We start from the raw sequence: 21102 nt of genomic DNA on the forward strand, positions 1-21102 counted from the left end.
CTGTTTTGCCTTTTATAAATTGTGCTAAATTCTCAATTTTGACTTATGTAGGATGTATAAAACAATTCAAATTTACTAGTATGTTTGCTATAAGAATGTAGTTAACAGTTTTTAAGTTTTCAAAATTTTATTGTAGGAGTTAAATACTATGATGGTTCTGAATTTGCAGTTGTAATAAGTTAGGCTGAATCATAATTACTATTCTCTGGCTCATCTCTGGGATAAGTATGATACAGGTGTTGAAGATAAATTTAATTTTTCCTTCATATTAAGTAAATTGAATAACCTTAGTTTTATTTTAATTAAACAACCTCCTAAATTGATAGCCGAAAAATTCATCCTTTGGCTTTTGCTGCCAGTTTTAATGACTGGTAGCCCAATGACTAGTTTGTGACGAAGTGCGCCCTACTGTGTGCTTGCCTTGCTTTCACCTAGAAGCCAGGGCCATGACTTTCTGTAACCATTTCAGTGAGCTGCCATAGTTCTCAGTCTGTACTGTCACCTGATCCAAGCATGCGCCAAAATATCCACTGTTTCTGGCTCCTGTCTGCTGAATCTGCTTTGCAAAACCCTTTGTTCTTTGAGCTTTTGCTTTAGCCAAAAACCAAATTTAAGAAATTCTGTGGAGTGTGGACATACGCCATTTGCTTCCTTCGCTCCCATGTTATGTAACTTGTTAGCTTTTATTCAAATTGTAAATAATTACAGCAACAGCATCCCCATGTGCAACTGTGTGGCTCTTGTGTCAAAAAAAGGCTGCTTGTGATTTGACAGAACAATATGAATACTCCACATGTGCTGCATTCAGCTTTTTTTTTTTTTTTTAATCAGCCACCTATTCTTTCATAGTGTTTGGTTTAATTACCTGATTATTTTATGTGTTATAACAAGGTAAGTTGGATGTAAATAAACTTGTATTCTATGTGATTACATGTATCTCATAGTAATTACTATTACATACGTTTCCATTTAGACATGTTGGCCATTTCTAAATAAATATATCTTGAGCTTAAACTAAGTGACTTCCTTCATTTTACATTAATTAAAAAACAACGTTATGGATTACTTCTTATAAAATTCATTTTTAAAACAGAAAAACTGCCATGTATTACTCATGGCACAGCTGTAGGCACACCTAATGTGAAAAAAATCTGTTTTTATAAAATCATATTACATAATTGTTTATCTTAGCAAATAATAGCTTAAACTTGCAGAAAGATTTAAAAAGCAAATCAGCAGACCCTACTAGCGCATTTAAGAAAAGTTAGGCTTAATTTTATACAGTTTTTCAGAAAAATAATTACTTTCAAAACAAGTTACTTATGATATCTGTTTTCAAAGAATAAATCTGATAGATTGAAAGTTTGTCTTATGATATAAAAATTTTCTGTTAGGAAAGGATGATGTTAAATAGATTGGTCTGGAAACATGTATGTCTTAAAAGAAAAGTGCATCTGTGCTTTTTATGTCTGCATTTCAGTTAGAAATGTGAAGAAATTCTTTAACAGAATAGTGTGTACATGCAAAATAGGGCCACCTAATTTTCTCACACATTTCTTAATTTGTAATATTGATTGCTAATACCATATTTTAGTCTTTTCTATTTCTCTTCCTTCTTTATTTTATCTATACTTTGATCTTTCCCTCAGTGTCCTGGAGTCTGCATTTTTTTTCTTTTCTTCCAAAAGAAAGTTTTAGGGTAGATCTGTCTTGGATCCAAAACTTTAATTCAAGAGCTGGCTGGCATCATTTGTAGTTCTGGCCTGTTCTCCTCATTTCTCCCTTTTGCCGATCTCCTTCCTCCCTGTGGAGGAGGCAAAACTGCACCATGGGAATGTGAGCCATAATAAGCCTTTTAACCTTTCTTTACTTTGCTGTCTTCAGTATTTCACTAGTGAGTATAATTCTACTTATTCTTCTTACTTCTCAAATCATATATTGGAAATAGATATATACTGAAATTCAAAAAGAGGAAGTTTGGAATTGTTTTATTTTCAATTTAATAGTGTCTCATATGTAGAATATTTACAATAAGAACTTAATACCTATTTAGAATTGGTTAAGTTTTTCTATATCAGATCATTCCCAATTGGAATCAGCCATAAAAAGAAACCAGTTAGAATGTGCTGATTATAAACCACTTCTGTTTTTAACATCTTTATGTATAAAACGTTGCTGTAATTTGCAGCTGTTGAGCAGTAGTTTGCAGCTAAGTACAAGTAAGTGTGTGTGACAGATGCCCCATTTATAAACATTCCTAAGTGTGATTGGACTCCTCTCCGGTAGTAAAATACAGTTCTGTGATTCTAAGGCATTCCCTTAACTACAGAACTATGCACGGAATTATAGTATTCCATGTGAAGTCTGTCCCTTTATGCACTAACCAAATTATTTCTATTAGCTTTTAAAATCTACTTGTTTTCTTTATTTGGAATTAGTTCATTTCTTGTCACTTTGCTTTAAGACTCACATCTCTTTCAAAGGGTAATGACAGATGGCTTACTCTTTTTTTTAATATCAACAAATCTTTGCCTTGGAAAGAACACAGAGTATAGTGGGTTATAAAATATAGGTACCAGGAAATGAAATCTGAATTTAAATTAAACTTATGTATATGACTCAATGTGTTCTCTCAGAGAAGTGAGATCTGGGATATTCTTACAGTTTAAGATTAGAATCTGGAAAGTCTGGGTCTACATTTTAGGTTGCATCTAATAAAATTCATCCCTATAGATGTCCCTTAAAGTAATAAAGCAACTAGAACTAAGAGGTTCATTTTTTAGCAATTAAATGTAAAATGCTAAACTTTTTGAGAAGCAGCATTAAATTAAAACATTAAGCTTTTGAGAAGTAGTATTTTAAAGATGTGAAATTTTAGAATCTGTTGTAGACCAGTACCTTTTTGCCCTCCAGAGTATGTTTATTTTAAACATTTCTTGTTCATACAATGTGCTATTGAGTAGTAAACTGCTTTAAAATTTATTTTTCAGATGAACCAGAAACTCGAGATGCTTGGTGGGCAGAAATCAGACAAGAAATAAAATCACATGCTAAAGCATTAGGCTGTCATGCTGTAGTGGGCTACAGTGAATCAACTAGCATCTGGTAAATGATAATAACAACTTGCTTTTATAGATGCTGTAATTTACAGACTGTCATCTGAAATGGGAAAAGTTTCATGAAAACAGGGAGAAGATTAGTGGAGTGATCCAGGAGCATGGGCTTTAAAGTATGTCAGACCAAGGTTCAGATGCCATTTTTGCCACTGAATTGCTATGAAACTTTGAGAAAGTTGCTCTACTACTCTGAGCCTGAGTTTAAACATTAAGTAAGAATACTAGCACATAGCAAGTATTAACTCTAGGCTGGCTGACTTTATTTCAGTTTGTGACTCGGCTAACTTCTTCCTCTGGGATCTCTGGAACCCTTGATCTATTGTAAATGAATTGCCTTGTGTCTTTAAGCTCATTTCTAAACTCTTTCTACCTTTTGCTGTTAACTTTTTCCTGCTAACAAACCATCGTTCCTAATTCTGCCAAGTAACAAAGTGACTTCCATACTTTTAGTTCTCAAAAATCTTTTGTTCCCGCCTGACCAGGTGGTGACGCAGTGGATTGTGCATCGAACTGGGAGGCGGAGGACCTAGGTTCAAGACCACGAGGTTGCCAGCTTGAGTGTGGGCTCATCTGGTTTGAGCAAAGCTCACCAGCTTGGACCCAAGTTCGCTGGCTTGAGCAAGGGGTTACTTGGTCTACTGAAGACCCGCGGTCAAGGCACATATGAGAAAGCAATCAGTGAACAACTAAGGTGTCAAAACGAAAAACTAATAATTGATGCTTCTCATCTCTCTCCATTCATGTCTGTCCCTATCTATATCCCTCTCTCTGACTCTCTGTCTCTGTAAAAAAAAAAATCTTTTGTTCCCTAATTTTCACTTGAACAACATCTTTAAAATCCATGCCATTCCACAGTTCAGACTTTTGTACTTCCAAAACATCCTTCTGCCTTTCTCAACGCGTTCTCTGCCATTTCCTCCAGTTAAATGTGATTATCTCCTTTCTGTTATCCTAGCATTGTACATACTTTCTCATTCTTAAGTCCTCTCTCCCCACTTGGCTTTCAACCATACTTTGGACCTCGTTATTGCTCAAAACTATTACCTCTTAGAAATTTGAAATTATAAGATTTCATTCTTGGATCACAGCTTAATATTTTTTTACCCATTCCATTTGCTCATGTACACCTGATTTGTTTGGCCTCTATCTTAACCAAGAGTTTTCTGACTTTACTGCTTGCCATTCCTGAACCCTACTATCATCTGCTCCAGAAGTTTTTAATAGATATCATCCAGAAACTGTTTGACCTTCTGTTGTCTTATTTTCCACCTTCTGTTCTTAGACAATCCTTTCTGCCATCTATTACATGGATAATTCTCTTGCACTTGTGGTGATCATTATGTTAGAGAAAAATTATTAGACTGTAGTAAATGTGAACATTACAGAGCCATGCCTATTTCTTATTCTCCTTTGCAGTCCATGTTTTACTCTCTTGAGTATTACCCTCTTGATGAACTGTTTTATTTCCATTGTGGCTGTTCTACTCTTTCTTTTAATTGATTGATTTTAGAAAGAGAGAGAGAAAAGCATTCATTTGTTATTCCACTTGGTTGTAGGTTGTATATTCATTGGTCACTTCTTGTACATGCCCTGACCAGGGATTGAACCAGCAACCTTGGTATTTTGGGAGGACAGTCTAACACACCAAACTAACCAGCCAGGGCCTGTTCTACTCTTGTTAAACTACTGACTTTGTTATTCTTATTCTGCCTTTCTCCCCAATATATATATAATCTTGTCTCATTCACGGATTTAGTGCCACACATTTTCAAATTCTAGGAATGTGATTTTACAAGATGTAATTCTTGTCATCACATTCACATTCTACTGGAGAATTATGGTGAGTATACATTTTATGATAGAGATATCCCAGGATACTTGGGGATCCCAGAGGGTTGGTGGTTAGAGGTAGGATTGGAAGAAAGTGTTAATAAAGTAATTGAAGCTTGAACTGAATTTTGGGGGGATGAGTATGAATTATATAAATGAGGAGAAGAGGCACAAGGAGAGTGTTCAAAGCTAAAAGAATAGCATGTGGAGAAGGCCAGAGGTGTAGATTCATTGTGGCTGGAAATAGGTCACAGATGCAGGATCTATGGACACGAGTCCAATTAATTCAGTTAGAAGTTTGAATTCATCTGACACAAATTCCTTTCTTCCTCTGGACCTCAAAAGTTCTCTGTATTAAATCCCATCTTTACTAATTTGTTGTGTTCTAACCCATCCAACTTACTATTACTGGATTAAACTTGAAATGCATTTCTGCTCTGGTAGCTCCTATTTCGGTGCTTTCTAGTGACTCCATGCTCTTCCTTCCAACATTCTCAGGACCCACTTAAGCATTTAGAGCAGTGGTTCTCAAAGTGTGCGCCCAGAAGATTTCCAACTGCACCCTATTGTATTCCAGAGAAATATGTGCCTATTTGGGACCAAAAAACCAACAGCGTTTTTGGAGTTTAGATTTTGGGGGACAGAGATGTGGGGAATTGGCTTAAGTTGACAGTCTGCCCAACCCCCACCTCACCTGTCTGATTAGGTTGCAAAAGGCTGTTAAGCTGTGGTGCTGGATTGTTTACACTACCCCCATGTTCCCTGGAAAGACTGGAGGCAAGTTTCTTCTATCCTTTGTTTGGTGTAAAGTTAAGATGATATGTATGGTGGGGGTTTTCTGCACTCAACACAATTAAGAGTAAAAAGAGGAATTTTTCAATGTATTGACGAGGAAATGAGAGTTTGCCTTTCAAATATCTGCCCAAACATTGAAGAAATCTCTAGGACACATCAGGCTCATGTTTCTCATAAACACAAGAATGAAAAAACTTAACACATTCGTGCCAGGACCTGCCGAATTTACTAAATTACTAAAAATATTATCTCCATATATTATATATAAAAATATAATGTTTTGTCGTTTGTAAATTTTTTAACCCCTCTTTTTTATGAATTCTAAAAAACATAACTCAAAATATGTAACATAAAAATGTTTTTTAATGTCAGAATAAATTTAATTTTGTCGTATTTATTTCATTTAATTACCATAAAAGCACACTTGGGCTTTATATTTTTTCTTTAATATTTGACTTAATTATTATAACTTAATTATTATAATTATTGTTATAATTTCTTGGAAATTTGTATATAGTGCGTCTACAATTATTTGTAGGATTTTAAATGCTCTCCGGCTTCAAAAAGTTTGAGAACCACTGATTTAAAGGCTGACCTCTCTCTCCTCAAGTGACTATTTCTTTAATATCTTTCTAGGCTTTGGGTCCTTTGCACTTTGTCTCCAAGACTTATATCCCTAGGCTTCTACTTTCCTCATTTGCTTTGTGATCTTGTTCAATAATTGCATTTACTGTTTACTTTTTTGGCTTTCAAACTGAGTAATATGTAGTAAAGACTTTTGAAGAGTTCTTTTGAATGTTCATTTTTAGTATATATGTAGTTTAAGCTTCATTTAGTATAATTTGGATATTATTTGTTTCAGATACCTTTTTATTATTGTTTATATTAACCTGTTGCAATAATGGATATTTATATAGTTTGCTTTTAGAATAATTTAAATAAAATTTAATGTGCATTTAAGAGGATTTTAATAAATTTTAATGAGTTATCTGATTCAACAATATAGTTTGTTACTTTTATTTTGAAACATTCCAGTCTTTATTAGCTTTACCGTATTTTAAAGGAATGTATTGTCATTAATATTGTACTTTATCTTAAAAAAAATTTTTTTTTTTTTTTTTTGTATTTTTCTGAAGCTAGAAACGGGGAGAGACAGTCAGACAGACTCCTGCATGCGCCCGACCGGGATCCATCCGGCACACCCACCAGGGGCAACGCTCTGCCCACCAGGGGGCAATGCTCTGCCCCTCCGGGGCATCGCTCTGCCGCGACCAGAGCCACTCTAGCGCCTGGGGCAGAGGCCAAGGAGCCATCCCCAGCGCCCGGGCCATCTTTGCTCCAATGGAGCCTCGGCTGCGGGAGGGGAAGAGAGAGACAGAGAGGAAGGAGAGGGGGAGGGGTGGAGAAGCAGATGGGCGCTTCCCCTTTGTGCCCCAGCCGGGAATCAAACTCGGGACTTATGCACGCCAGGCGGACGCTCTACCACTGAGCCAACCGGCCAGGGCTTATCTTTAAAAATTTTTAAGTAATAAAGAATTCTTGCCCTCCCTATTTTCATAACATTATATTACTTCTATTTTTTCTCCTAGGTTTAGGAGGTAATCCTGTGATATTATTAATATTTAGTAGAGTCTGACCTGAATTTAAATTATCACCCTTTTAATTACTTTGATAGTTAACATTGTCCAAACTTAGATTGCCTGAACATGTTACCTTGTTTGTTTTCTCTCTATTATAGTGAAGAAGTCTGTATTTTATCTGCATCTGGCACGGCAGCTGTACTGAACCCTCGATTCCTCCAGGATGGCACTGTGGAGAGCTGTTTGGAACAGAGGTTGTCATGGCTGCCTGGCTTATTTCCCATAAGGGCACAGAAGGGAGAGGTGGACTTCTTTTCTCTCAGGGCTGGGACAGGTCTTCTGTGTGAGGGTGGGTTACAGTGGTGCAGTGTAGAAATCAGGACCTCGGATTAGGACCTCGCATTTTACTGATTTCTACCTAACAGGAACAGGGAAATATTGACATCTGCATTATATGACACATTATAACTTCTAGTATCTTTTTTTTAATGTTTATTTTATTGACTTTTAGAGAGAGAGGAAAAGAGAGAGAGGCAGGAACATCGATCTGTTCCTGTATGTGCCCAGACCAGGGATCAAGCTGGCAACCTTTGTGCTTCAGGAATATGCTCTAACCAACTGAGCTATCCAGCCAAGGCTGTAACTTTTAGTATCTTTTTTTTTAAGTGAGGGGTGGGGAGGCAGAGAGACAGATTTCCGCATGCATCCCAACTGAAATCCACCCTGCAAGCCCTCTACTGGGGTGATACTGCTTGCTGCTCGGCAACTGAGCTATTTTAGCACCTGAGGCAAGACCATGGAGTCATCTTCAGCTCCTGGGGCCAACTTTGCTCAAATTATTTGAGCCATGACTGCAAAGGGGGAAAAGAGGATGAGAAGGGGTGGAGAAGCAGATAGTTACTTCTCCTGTGTGCCCTGACCAGGAATCAAACCTGGGACACCCACACATCAGACCGACAGCTACTGCTGAGCCAACCAGCCAGGGCCTATAAATAGGCGTGGCCAACAGTTTTTGCCCCTTGGCCAGATTAGAAAGAAAACTTTTTTCATGGGCCGGATGAAATATTAAAATTAAAAAATGTTAAATACAAAAACGATTCATTTAAGTAAACAAAATTGTATTATGTAATTTTTTTATGAATGTGAGTGGAAAAATTTTAATATACAATATTATTTTAATAAAAATATATTTTAATAAAAATATAATTATATACCATATAAATATCCAAACTGTATCACAATCGAAACAATATTTAATTAATAGAATGAGCTTGAAGGGGTTATATCACAAATAAAACAATTATTTCATTTTACAAACAGCCTGAACACATTTTCAGTTATCAACTGCAGCTATTGTCTATGCTACAATGCCACTTGATTCAGCACACTTGACCACAAAAATAACGAATTGTTTGACCTTGGGTGCGCACTGGCAAACCCCGCCTAAAAGAATGTGGGTTTCACATTGCCGCTAAATGTCAAACAGTATCGAGTATAGACAAGTACAAAAGTTGTAAATCTTTATAATGGAATTTTTTTAAAAAATGAAGTATCACGAATCCATTTGACCAATTATTGGAAGTTAACCCTAGATTAGTCACACGCGGAATTCTTTTCCGCATATCACTATCTTCTTAAATATCTCGATTTCCAATAATAAAAGACTCCAGCTTCTGAGTAGCTGAGATTTTAAAGTAGCAGAGAATATTAATAATTTAATCACGGGCCGCATAAACTTATTACAGCCCACGGGCCATATGTTGGTCATACCTGGCCTATTATAACATCTATTATCTTGATAAGTAACATTTATGATAACCAATTAAAGAATTTCAAGGAGACATTACTTTGTTGCATTATAGAAATAATTTTATTAGATTTTTTTCTCTCTTTCCTTTGTTTTTGTCTTACCTTCAAAACAGAGAAAGGCCATGAAACAATTTCCATAAAGAATATTCTTTATTTATAAAACAATCAAAACACTATATTATACCAAAATTATATATAAAAGCTTCATGGAAAATGAAGTAGAACTTTCATATATGTAAAAGATAAAGTACAAGTGAAAGCATTAGGTAAAATGAGATTACTTTCTGGTTTATTTATTGTTTCCTTTAATCTTTTTAGCTTCCATAAGTGTCAAAAATGCTTTCCATCAACAGATGAAGTTATCATATACATATGCAAGAAAACTGTTAGTTTGATAGCAGAGTCTACTTGGATAATAGAAGTTTTAATTAGCCCTTACCCTACAGTATGCATATTTGCTTTTCAAAATTATTTCAGTATTAATACACAGGGTAGGACCAAAGTAGGTTTATAGTTGTGAATATGTGAAAGTTTATTCTTTTATTATTTATTAATTTTTATATTATTTTTCATACAACTATAAATCTACTTTTGCCCCACCCTGTATTATATAGTATATATATATATTAAGAAAGCAAAAAAAAATCCCGTATGTGATCAAATTTAGTACACATTTTCAAGTCTGTATATATATATAACAAGGCTATTCTAGCTGTGGTAGACACAAAGAATACCTTAGCATCTTTTTTTGTCAGTATTAAAAGTGGATTTTGACCACAGTGTGTTCGAAGTATTAAATATCATCATAAACAGGAAAGTGAAGGTGAGACATTTGAAATATATTAAACAATTGGAATGTACTATTGAAAAAACAGATTTTGCTAGTGAGTTCTTACAGCACTACACTAAAGTTCTTATACATCAGTAGATTTCATTCTTAAGTAGGTAGAAGCTTGATTTAACAAATAACCTTTCTTATGCAGGTTTGTTATTTCAGTACTGTGGCTTGGATAAATACAGTGAATTTTCTTGTACGGCATTCCGATGCAACAGATATTTCTATTGATAAAAAAAATACCCCCCCTTTTTTTTTATAAAATAATGACTGATTACTTGAGAAAATTTGAAGAATATAGGAGTGTAGATGGAAGAATTTCCTATGATCCCAATATTCAGAGGGTCCCTTTTGTACATTGCATATTTTAAATAATTTCATAAATTTTAATACTTCTATTTTGTTTTGCTTTATGTTGTTGCACCATTTATGTTGAAACTTCTGTGAGGTATTTAAGAATCATCCCAGTTTCCATTCTTTTAATATCCCCCCCCCCCCCAATAACACATGGGCTTAGGATTCAAATTAATTGGCATTAAAATGTGAGGTCTGCTACTTAGTATAACTGAGCAAGTTACTCAGTGTTCAGGTTGGCTTCACGCCAGGTGGAGCTAGTGTTTGTTGTTGTCTGCTGGGCATTATATGGTGGGGGTGGTGGTAGTCATATGTTATTTACCTGTAGTTTTCTTCATCTTCAAAAAAGTAAAAAAAAATTCTAGGTAAATATTTTTATTCCCTTTTTATAGAGGAGGCTCTGTACTTGTTCAGGGTCACACAGCTTCACTCATACATCTGATTTCCCTGTTACTTCTCATGAACCAGAATGCTATATCAGTAATAAAAGGACAATATCTTGGAGTAATTTTACTGAGGGGGTTATTGTAAAAATTCAGTGAAATAATGTATACAAAGAGTTTGTAGAAAGCCTGGCTCCTCGTAGGAATACTGTAGTCTGAGTTTCCTCTCCTTTTTATAACGTGTCTACTTGCCAAGTTCCCACTTTTAAAGTGTAGCTTTAGATTATAGAGAATTGAGAACCCATCTGTCCAGAGCCCTAGAAGCTAGGGTAGGAGAAAGTCTGGGGTTCACTTTGGAGCTTTCTCTGTTTCTGTTTCTATTCTGTTGATTTTCTTAGATTTAATGAGTGAAAAATGCTTAATCATTCAAAAATGAATTCATAAGCAGTGTGTTCCAACAAATGTTTTACAATGAACGGGAAGGGTGTGGGTTGTCCATTTGTGGTTTACATATGATATGTATGTTGTTTATGAAGCAGTTGTTTTGGTTTCTCAGAAGTGTTAAAAACAGTCATTGGAAATTAGAAATCTTGAAGTAGGCCTATTTTTGACTAACCTTTTATTCCTTCTAAATAAATCTGTTTTAACCATAATTTTTTCATATTGTTAGGTTTTCTGGTTAAAATGCTTTTTATTAGAAATTTTAAAATTAAATTTATGTTATATCTGTTGTAGAGTAATAAAATGCCACACTTATTGTCTAACCATTTGTTTTTATGTTGTATCCCAAAGAAAAAAACTTTGAAATAATAGCGGTTTTTGTCAAGTGGTAAGTCATCACACATATGAATTGATGAAAAATGATTTGCTATTTGTATAAGCCTTTTTCTCTCATATGGTTCTGATTTCATGGTCATTTGTAATTATCAGTCAGAGTGATACTCTTATAATCTCCTGTGGTAGAAATTGTAGTGTGGCTTGTACACAAGTACTAGGTGCATTATGTTTTTGAAAAGAACCAGAATTTTCAAGAGTGCTTTACTTTTCTCCTTAATGTATTCATATAGGTTAGAGGAGAATTTGCCTGCAGGCTGTGGATTTTGCCATCTACCATATGATGAACTGAATATGCCATTTCCAGCTCATTTCACATACTGCTATAACTGCAGGAAACAAAAAGTTCCTGATGTTCTCTTTACAACTATAGACCTCCCAACAGATGCAGCAGTTATTGGAAAAGGTTGTCTTATTCAAGCTAGGTATGTTTCTTAAAACAATTTTGGGGACCTTAAAAGAGTATACCAAATAGACCTCTTTTCAGATATCTGCTCTGTTTCCTGCCTGGGACCCTAGACAGGCTGGGCAGTTCTATCTGAAACTTTTTTATCATATGGAAAATTGGGAGGAAAAGTGCCCTCATAATAAAACTCAAGTAAGTTTATATTATTTTTAAACATTTAAATTCTGTATAAATTCATATTATTCTGAGGATTATTAATTAACTTGTTGAAGGCATAGGGATGTTACTCAATATGCTTTAATGACATTAAATATACAGTATATTACATTTTGGAAACTGACATTTTTCTTTTAAGAACAGTGCTATATAGTGTTGCTTTTACTATTTCACTTAGCTGTTAAGTTTCTTTTAAAATATAGTAGAGTAGGAAATGCTAAATTATAATAAGCATATAGGAAACAGCTATCACTGTGTAGGTCACTAACAACTGCCAGGTTACCAAATCCATTGAGCGTTTCTGTCCTCATTTTCTTTGACAACTCGGCAATAGTCGCACAGTTGATCATTTTCTCCTTCTAAAAACTTATTTGAGTTCACAGTGCCACACCTTCTGCTATTTTCTACCCTTATGGATAGTGTCTAGTCTTCTTGTTGATTCTTCCTCATTTCTTGACCCTTGAGAGTTCTGGGTCTGGACCCTCTTCTCAAAACTCTCTCCATAGTGAACTCATATGCTCTCTGTCTGTGATCTGAGATTTATAAGTAAGTCCAGAACTTTTCTTCTGAGCTTCAGACCCATATACTCACCTGCTACTTCACATCCCGTTCTGATGTGTTATAGACATCTCATGCTGGTTCCAATTCGAACAGCTGATTTTCTCCACTTCTCTCATATTGAAAAATCCATTTACTTTTGTTTCATTCCTTTTGCATCTTAAGTCTTTCATTTTGGATTGTTTTTCTTTTGCTTGAGGTATATGCTTTAGTATTTTTTTTAGTGGGTCTGCTGGTGGTGAACTATTTTTGATTGTCTGTGTTTATTTTATTTAAAAGATATTTGGGGAGGCAGTTATTTTGTTTCAGCACACTAAAGATACCCTTCTACGGCCCTCTCACTTTCATTGTTACTGTTCAGAAATACCAGTAATCTATTAAATTAATAGTTTCTTTGAAGGTATCATATGTTTTTATTCTCAGACTGTGTGTGAGCTGTTCAGTTTGTCTTTGGTTTTCTGCAGTTTCCCTATGAAGTATTAGGTATGGAGTTATCTTTATCTTGTTATACATTGAGCATCTTAGATCTGTAGATTTGTGCCTTTGATGTGTTTTAGAAAATTTTAGACATTATTTTTTCTGTGTTTCTATCTCTTCTGTCTTCTTGATACTCCAGTTAAAAGGTCAGACTTTCCAGTTAAAATGTTAGACATTGTCTGTTACTTTCTCTTCTGTATTTTCTGTCTTTTTGTTTCTCTCTGCTATATTTTAGATACTTTCTTATCTGTCTTTCAATTTTTTCTCTCTTCACTAGTCTCTAATATGCTAGTAAGCCTAATAATTTAAGTTTAAATTTTTGGTAATCTATTTTTTAGTTCTAGAAGTTTTATTTTTTCCCAAATCTATTAGTAGTTACAGTCTGACTGACTCGGTAATTAATAATTTTAATATATAAAATGATTTTGTTTTCTATTGTTTCTGCTGGTTATTATTCATCATGTTTTGTTTCCTTTGAGTATGATAAGCTCACTGTAAGTTATAAAATGATACAAACAGTCCCGTGTACCCTTCAGTCACGATGTTTCCTCATTGATGACATCAAGTGTCATAGAGTTTCAGCTAGGAAATTGACATTGGTATAATACTGTTAACTATATTACAGACCGTACTCAATTTTTATAACTGGTACCACAGTCAAGAAAGACACAGAACTGTTCCAGCTCACAAAAGAACTTTCTTGTGCTACTTTCTTATGTTTATGCGCCACACTGCCCTTTACCTTGGTCCTGTGGTACTTTTCAGAAGATTTTAATGTGTGTGTATGTATCTTAACCATTTTTTTTTACTATTTTAGGTAAGAGAAGGTTGGTCTCCATTAGCAGTTCTCAGAGTGTGGTCCCAGACCAATAAATGGCGTCATCATCCTAGGGGGAACTTAGAGAAATGTAAATTCTCAGGCTCCACCCCAGACTTACTGAATCAGCAACTCTGGGGTGGGGTGCAGATTTTTGTTTGTTTTTTATCAAGTGAGAGGCAGGGAGGCGGAGAAACAGACTCCCCCGTGTACCCTGACCCCACCTGGCAGCCCCATCTGGGGCCACTGTTCTGCCCATCTGAGGCTGCTGCTTCATTGCTTGGGAACCAAGCCATTTTAGTGCCTGAGACGGGGCCCTAGAGCCATCCTTAGCAGCCAGGGCCAACTTGCTCATTCGAGCCATGGCTGCGGGGAGGAAGGTGGGAATGATAAGCAGATGGTCACTTCTCTTATGTGCCTTGACCTGGAATTGAACCCTAGACCTCCACATGCTGGGCCGATGCTCTACCACTGAGCCAACCAGCCAGGATCCCAGTATTTCTTTCATAACCAGCCTTCCAGGTGGTTCCTTTTTTTTTTTTTTTTTTTTTTTTTTTTAATTTTTCTGAAGTGAGAAGCAGGGCGGCAGAGAGACAGACTCCCTCATGTGCCCAACTGGGATCCATCTGGCAAGCCCACAAGGGGGCGATTCTCTGCCCATCTGGGGCATTACTCAGTTGCAATTGGAGCCATCCTCAGTGCCTGGGCCAACTTTGTTTCAATGGAGCCTTGGCTGTGGAAGGGGAAGAGAGAGAGAGAGAGAAAGGGAGGGGAAAAAGTGGAAAGACAGATGGGCGCTTCTCTTGTGTGCCCTGATAGGCAATCGAACCTAGGACATCCACACGCCAGGCCAACGCTCTACCACTGAGCCAACTGGCCAGGGCCCAGGTGATTCTGATGTAAGCAAAGTTTGAGAATCACTAGGATGAATAGCCTGGCTTGCCAGTTGGGGGATCTTTCCTTCATTTTCACTACTACCTTTTTTGTTCTAGCTCTCATTTTCTGTCACCTAAATAGCCTCTATCTACCATCACTACATCAATTCTGTCATCTTTACTCCATTTTCTGTGTAGCATTATAAATGATGGCCTAAAATATAAATTTGCTTATGTTACTACTTAAAACCTATTTGTGGTTTCCCACTGCTGGCAGAATAAAATCAAACTCCTTACCATTGTGCATAAACCCCTACCATGATCGTGCCCTTGCTGATCTGCCCCTTATCTGTATTACTCTGACCCTTGCTCACTTCACTTTAGTTACAGCAGTCTCCTTTGGGTTCTTCTGGTATGCTCCATTTATAACTGTCTTTTCTCCAACTCTACCAGTTCTCACATGTCTTTAAGATCTCAACTCAAGTGTCACCTCTCCTGTGAGACTTTCTCTCTGGTTGTTCCTGCTCATTTCACCTTATTTGTTTTCTTCAGATACCTGATTCTTGCACATAACCTGAGGTTGCCTTGTTTTTGTTATCTCCCCATCCCGCACTGGACTCTAACCATGAGAAATAGGACTTTGTGTTTTTTTTCATTGATTAGTGCTCACCACCTAGAACAGTGCCTGGCACATGGTAGATATTCACGTTTTATATTTTTATAAGTTTATATCCTTTTAATGAGCAAATTAACATTTCCCTCTACTATCTATTCATCATATAATCCCATTGAGTTATGAAAACTAGGATTTTAAATTACTGTCTCTTGTGATTTTGATCAGTATTTCATTTCTAGAGATTTTAAGATATTTTCCTTTTTTTTGTTGAAATAGATTTTTAGCAAAAACAAGCAATAAAAAATGGCAGAGAGATTATTGATATAACTTAATTAAGCACATTTGAAACAAGTAAATATTTTCTCAAGCTTACTCTTAGAAAGTTTTAAAAATTGGACATGTCTTAAGATAGTACCAAGAATGCCATCCACTGACTAAATTATTTTTTAACAGGTTATGTCGCTTAAAAAAGAAAGCACAAGCAGAAGCAAATGCCACATCTATCAGTAATCTGTTGCCATTTATGGAATATGAAGTGCATACGCAGCTAATGAATAAACTAAAACTCAAGGGAATGAATGCTTTATTTGGACTAAGAATTCAGATCACAGTGGGTGAAAATATGTTGACAGGCTTGGCGGTAAGTTCACATGTTTTGTTTTTGTTTTTGTAATTTCTGTAGCTGTAGAAGATTCTGTTTTATGTGGTTCAAAGAGTCTTTTAAAAAGACTTGTGTAAAGAAATGTGCATCAAGACTTTTAAGGGTCAGAGACATAAGAAGTAACAAATCTGGCGATAGGCTTTCAAATGTTTTATCTTGATTTATAAAATTATTATTTTAAATAAATAAATGACCATATAAAATATCTGTCTATTGATTGATATTTATGTTATCATTATATTTTTATATTCTGATCACAACCTCAATAGTTTGATTTCTAAAAATTATCACATGCAACTTGTTTAGTAAGTTGGCCAGCATTGTGCTGGACTTTATAGTGGTCGCATTGTTAAAGCAGGGCTTTTCATTCTTGGCGCTGTTGAGGGTTGGGGCTGGATACCGCTTGTTGTAGTGGGTTGTCTCATTCCTCGTCGGGTGTTTAGCAGCACTCCTGGCCTCTGCCCACTAGATGCTAATAACTTCCCTCAAGTGTGACAACAAAATGTGTCTTCAGACATTACCAGATATCCTTTGGGGTCAGAGTCACTCCATAGGGGGAGGACTAAAATAATCTTTAGTATTGATGGAGAAAGGAAAGCCATACCTGTGAGACATTGCCTATTGGGCAGAGAATAATATTTCATTATAAATGTACACCTGTTGTCAGAAGACTAGAATATGCAGTAAAATATGTGTTTCTTAAGTGTTGGTAAATTGTGAGGCAGGGGAAAGGTCTTTATTTCAGCTCCATGTTTACCTTCGCTGGTTAGAAACAGATTCTTGACTAGCAAGTTGTTAATGGTGAAAGCAAGAGCTGCCTTTGTAAATATGAGACCCAGAGAACTGGATGTCTGCATCAGCTGGAATCTGAGCAACAATACTATGGAAATCCTCTCATATTCTAGATACTTTGCAAGCCAGAATTTCTATCTATGTCACTGTCACTGATACTTTTTACATTGGAATTCTCTGCCATCTTTCTAAGATATGCATAGAAATTTAACTTAAGAAATTTATGGAGCTTGAATTCTTTTTCTCAGTATGCATTTGTACATAAAATGCTAAGTTTCTTGCTTTATCCTTGTTTTCTATAAGAGAAAATATGGACATTTCTGTATGTAGGGGATGAGTGCATGAGATTATGATAAACTAATTATATAATCACTTTTTTTTGACAGAGAGTGAGTCAGAGAGAGGGACAGATAGGGACAGACAGACAGGAAGGGAGAGAGATGAGGAGCATCAATTCTTTATTGCAGCACCTTTGTTGTTCAGTGATTGCTTTCTCATGTGCCTTGGCCGGGGGGGCTACAGCAGAGTGAGTAGCCCCTTGCTCAAGCCAGAGACCTTGGACTTCAAGTCAGTGACCTTTGGGTTCAAGCCAGTGATCATGGGGTCATGTCTTTGATCCCACACTCAAGCCGGTGAGCTCACACTCAAGCCAGATGAGCCTGCGTTCAAGCCTGTGACCTTGGGGTTTTGAACCTGGGTCCTCCGCATCCCAGTCTGATGCTCTATCCACTTCGCCACTGCCTGGTCAGGCTAGAATCACAATTTTTTAACAAGAGGAATTTGTAATGATTAATGAAAGTAATCTGAGTTATATTCAAATATTTGATATTTATATTAACTTGGGGGAAAAGTACTTATTATAAGTTATTCATCTAAAAACTCACATGCTACCCTAGCTGGGACTCAGTGGGTAGAGCCTTGTCCCAGAGCAATGAAGTCATGGGTTCAATCCGTGGTCAGGACACATACAAGAAGCAATCAATGATCGCACAACTAAATGGAACAACTAAGTGAAACAATGAGCTGATGCTTCTTTCTCTTCCCCCTTCCCCTTTCTCTCTATCTCAAATCAATGGAAAAAAAAAATCTTTCAAAGAAAATCTCACATGCTTAGTGAGGACTTAACAGAAATGTGTATATTGGGCTAAATACAAAACTGTAGTTACTGGTGGGTATCTATGGGAACTAAGAGCTTGATTCATATTCAGAGGCTTAAGAAACATTGTGCCGCCTGACCAGGTGGTGGCGTAGCAGATAGAGGGTCGGACTGTGACACAGAGGACCCAGGTTCAAAATCCCAAGGTCCCTGGCTTGAGTGTGGGCTCACTAGCTTGAGTGCGGGGTCACTGGCTTGAGTGTAGGATCATAGACATGACTCCATGGTTGCTGACTTCAGCCCCAAGGTCGCTGGCTTGAGCCCAAGGCCACTGGCTTGAGCACGGGGCCAGTTTCTCTGCTATAGACCTCCGGTCAAGGCACATATGAGAAAGTAATCAATGAACAACTAAAGTGCTGCAAAGAAGAACTGATGCTTCTCTCCCTCCCTTTCTGTCTGTCTGTTCCTATCTGACCCTCATTCTGTCTCTCTGTCTCTGTTACACACAAACACACACACACAAAGGAACTCTGTGCCAACTGTATCAAACATTTCTGATGCTTGAGGCCCAGAAAGCTATATTGTGATCCTGGTATAATTCTTTAGTACCTGCCTCAAATACTGCCTTATCTGATTCTTACTAATCTTTTTTTTCTGATCACTACTGACACTAGTTATAGCTGTTTGTGATTTTGATCTTCGTGTTTAAGCTTGTGCACTTAAATCTTAAGGTCCCAAGAGTAGCTTTCATGACAGTTAATCTCTGATAAGAGCTACTGGGTGTCTGGCACTGTGCTATTGCAGAAGAAATGTAGTATTATCTTTACAAGAGGAGAAAATGGATGCTGTGATAGGTTGAAACTTGTACAAAGTGATAGATTACATGTAGTACAACTGGAGTTCAAACCCATGACTGTCTAGTACTAGAGTCTATGTTAGCTGTTCTGGACTGTTGCCTCATTAGCAATTGCAGTGAAAAAGTGTGCGAGTACACTAAAGCTTCATATGGCACAGAGGGTATTTATTCTGAGGCTGAGCATCAGAAACTGGGTCCTAGGTGCAGTCATGGACACTAATGAGCAAGCCAGGATGGAGACCTTCCAAGGATCAATTTCATTTTCTGCACAGACTTCATCATAGAGCATCATACACTTTTTTTTAAATTTTTTTTAATAATTTTATTTTTTTAATGGGGCGACATCAATAAATCAGGATACATATATTCAAAGATAACATGTCCAGGTTATCTTGTTCAATTATGTTGCATACCCATCACCCAAAGTCAGATTGTTCTCTGTCACCTTCTATCTAGTTTTCTTTGTGCCCCTCCCCCTTCCCCTTTCCCTCTCCCTCTCCCCCCTCCCCCCGTAACCACCACACTCGTATCAATGTCTCTTAGTCTCACTTTTATGTCCCACCTACGTATGGAATAATGCAGTTCCTGTTTTTTTCTGATTTACTTATTTCACTTCGTATAATGTTATCAAGATCCCACCATTTTGCTGTAAATGATCCGATGTCATCATTTCTTATGGCTGAGTAGTATTCCATAGTGTATATGTGCCACATCTTCTATATGAAAAGATGCTCATCTTCTTTAGTTATTAGAGAAATGCAAATCAAAACTGCAATGAGATACCACCTCACACCTGTTAGATTAGCTATTATTAACAAGACAGGTAATAGCAAATGTTGGAGAGGCTGTGGAGAAAAAGGAACCCTCATACACTGTTGGTGGGAATGTAAAGTAGTACAACCATTTTGGAAGAAAGTATGATGGTTCCTCAAAAAACTGAAAATAGGCCCTGGCCGGTTGGCTGAGCAGTAGAGTGTCAGCCTGGCATGCGGGGGACCCGGGTTCGATTCCCGGCCAGGGCACATAGGAGAAGCGCCCATTTGCTTCTCCACCCCCCCCCCCCTTTTCCTCTCTGTCTCTCTCTTCCCTTCCTGCAGCCCAGGCTCCATTGGAGCAAAGATGGCCCGGGCGCTGGGGATGGCTCCTTGGCCTCTGCCCCAGGCGCTAGAGTGGCTCTGGTCGTGGCAGAGCGATGCCCCAGAGGGGCAGAGCATTGACCCCTGGTGGGCAGAGCGTCGCCCCTGGTGGGTGTGCCGGGTGGATCCCAGTCGGGCTCATGCGGGAGTCTGTCTGACTGTCTCTCCCCGTTTCCAGCTTCAGAAAAATACAAAAAAAAACAAACAAAAACAAAACTGAAAATAGAACTACCTTATGACCCAGCAATCTCTCTACTGGGTATATACCCCCAAAACTCAGAAACATTGATACGTAAAGACACATGCAGCCCCATGTTCATTGCAGCATTGTTCACAGTGGCCAGGACATGGAAACAACCAAAAAGCCCATCAATAGATGACTGGATAGAGCATCATACATTTTTAAGGATGGATTTCTATACAATTGACAGTTGATTAATTTCAAAATAATAATCAACTCAATTCAAAATACATAAATATACAGAGTTAAAAAAATAGTATTTCCACATTTTACTCCTTTGATATTAACATTTTGATGTTTATAATTCTGTGTATTTTTTTGCTTTCTTTATATAAGTATATTTTAAAATAAATGCACATAGGTGTGTGGAATGTGTGTATATTTTGTGTTTCCCATAATTTCCAGTACTAATGGCATATAATATTGCTATAGGGTCAGAGAAATTAATATTTATTTCATTAAACATTTAAAATAGGTCTGTGTCAAGTAAAGTTTTCTTTCCTGGTAATGATGGAGTTAGCATGGTATATAGTGAGAAGTGCTTGGGTTTTGGAGTGAGGAACAGAGTCAATCTCTCCTAAACATTTCTTGACAATGTGGTCTTGAGTAAGTTTCTATCTGTGTGCACTTCAGTTTCTTCACTAGCTGCGCAGTTTCATTTTATTTTTGCTACAGAAAAGGTAAGTTATCTATTTACTCATGAAAACTTACTTTTAACATCTTTTAATCTTTCTTCTGACATTTTTCAGTGCAACTTAATTTTTACAATCACAAGATAAAAATTTTATAGTACAGTTGGATATGCAGTGAAAAGTAAAT

At 36.8% G+C, this 21102-nt stretch overlaps 1 protein-coding gene across 15 annotated transcripts in view; it reads left to right on the top strand.

The window, feature by feature from the left end:
• The window catches only part of C2CD5 (C2 calcium dependent domain containing 5), a 100679-nt gene that overhangs the window by 51091 nt on the left and 28486 nt on the right, over nt 1-21102 (top strand). For all 15 annotated transcript variants that reach the window (XM_066354514.1, XM_066354517.1, XM_066354516.1 and 12 more), the window contains 4 exons: nt 2991-3105; nt 7480-7575; nt 11770-11961; nt 15955-16141. In XM_066354514.1, the coding sequence (XP_066210611.1) occupies nt 2991-3105; nt 7480-7575; nt 11770-11961; nt 15955-16141 (590 nt within the window). The remainder of the gene's footprint in view (nt 1-2990; nt 3106-7479; nt 7576-11769; nt 11962-15954; nt 16142-21102) is intronic.

The sequence above is a fragment of the Saccopteryx leptura genome, chromosome 1 (assembly GCF_036850995.1).
Source record: "Saccopteryx leptura isolate mSacLep1 chromosome 1, mSacLep1_pri_phased_curated, whole genome shotgun sequence".
NCBI classification, from domain to species: Eukaryota; Metazoa; Chordata; class Mammalia; order Chiroptera; family Emballonuridae; genus Saccopteryx; species Saccopteryx leptura.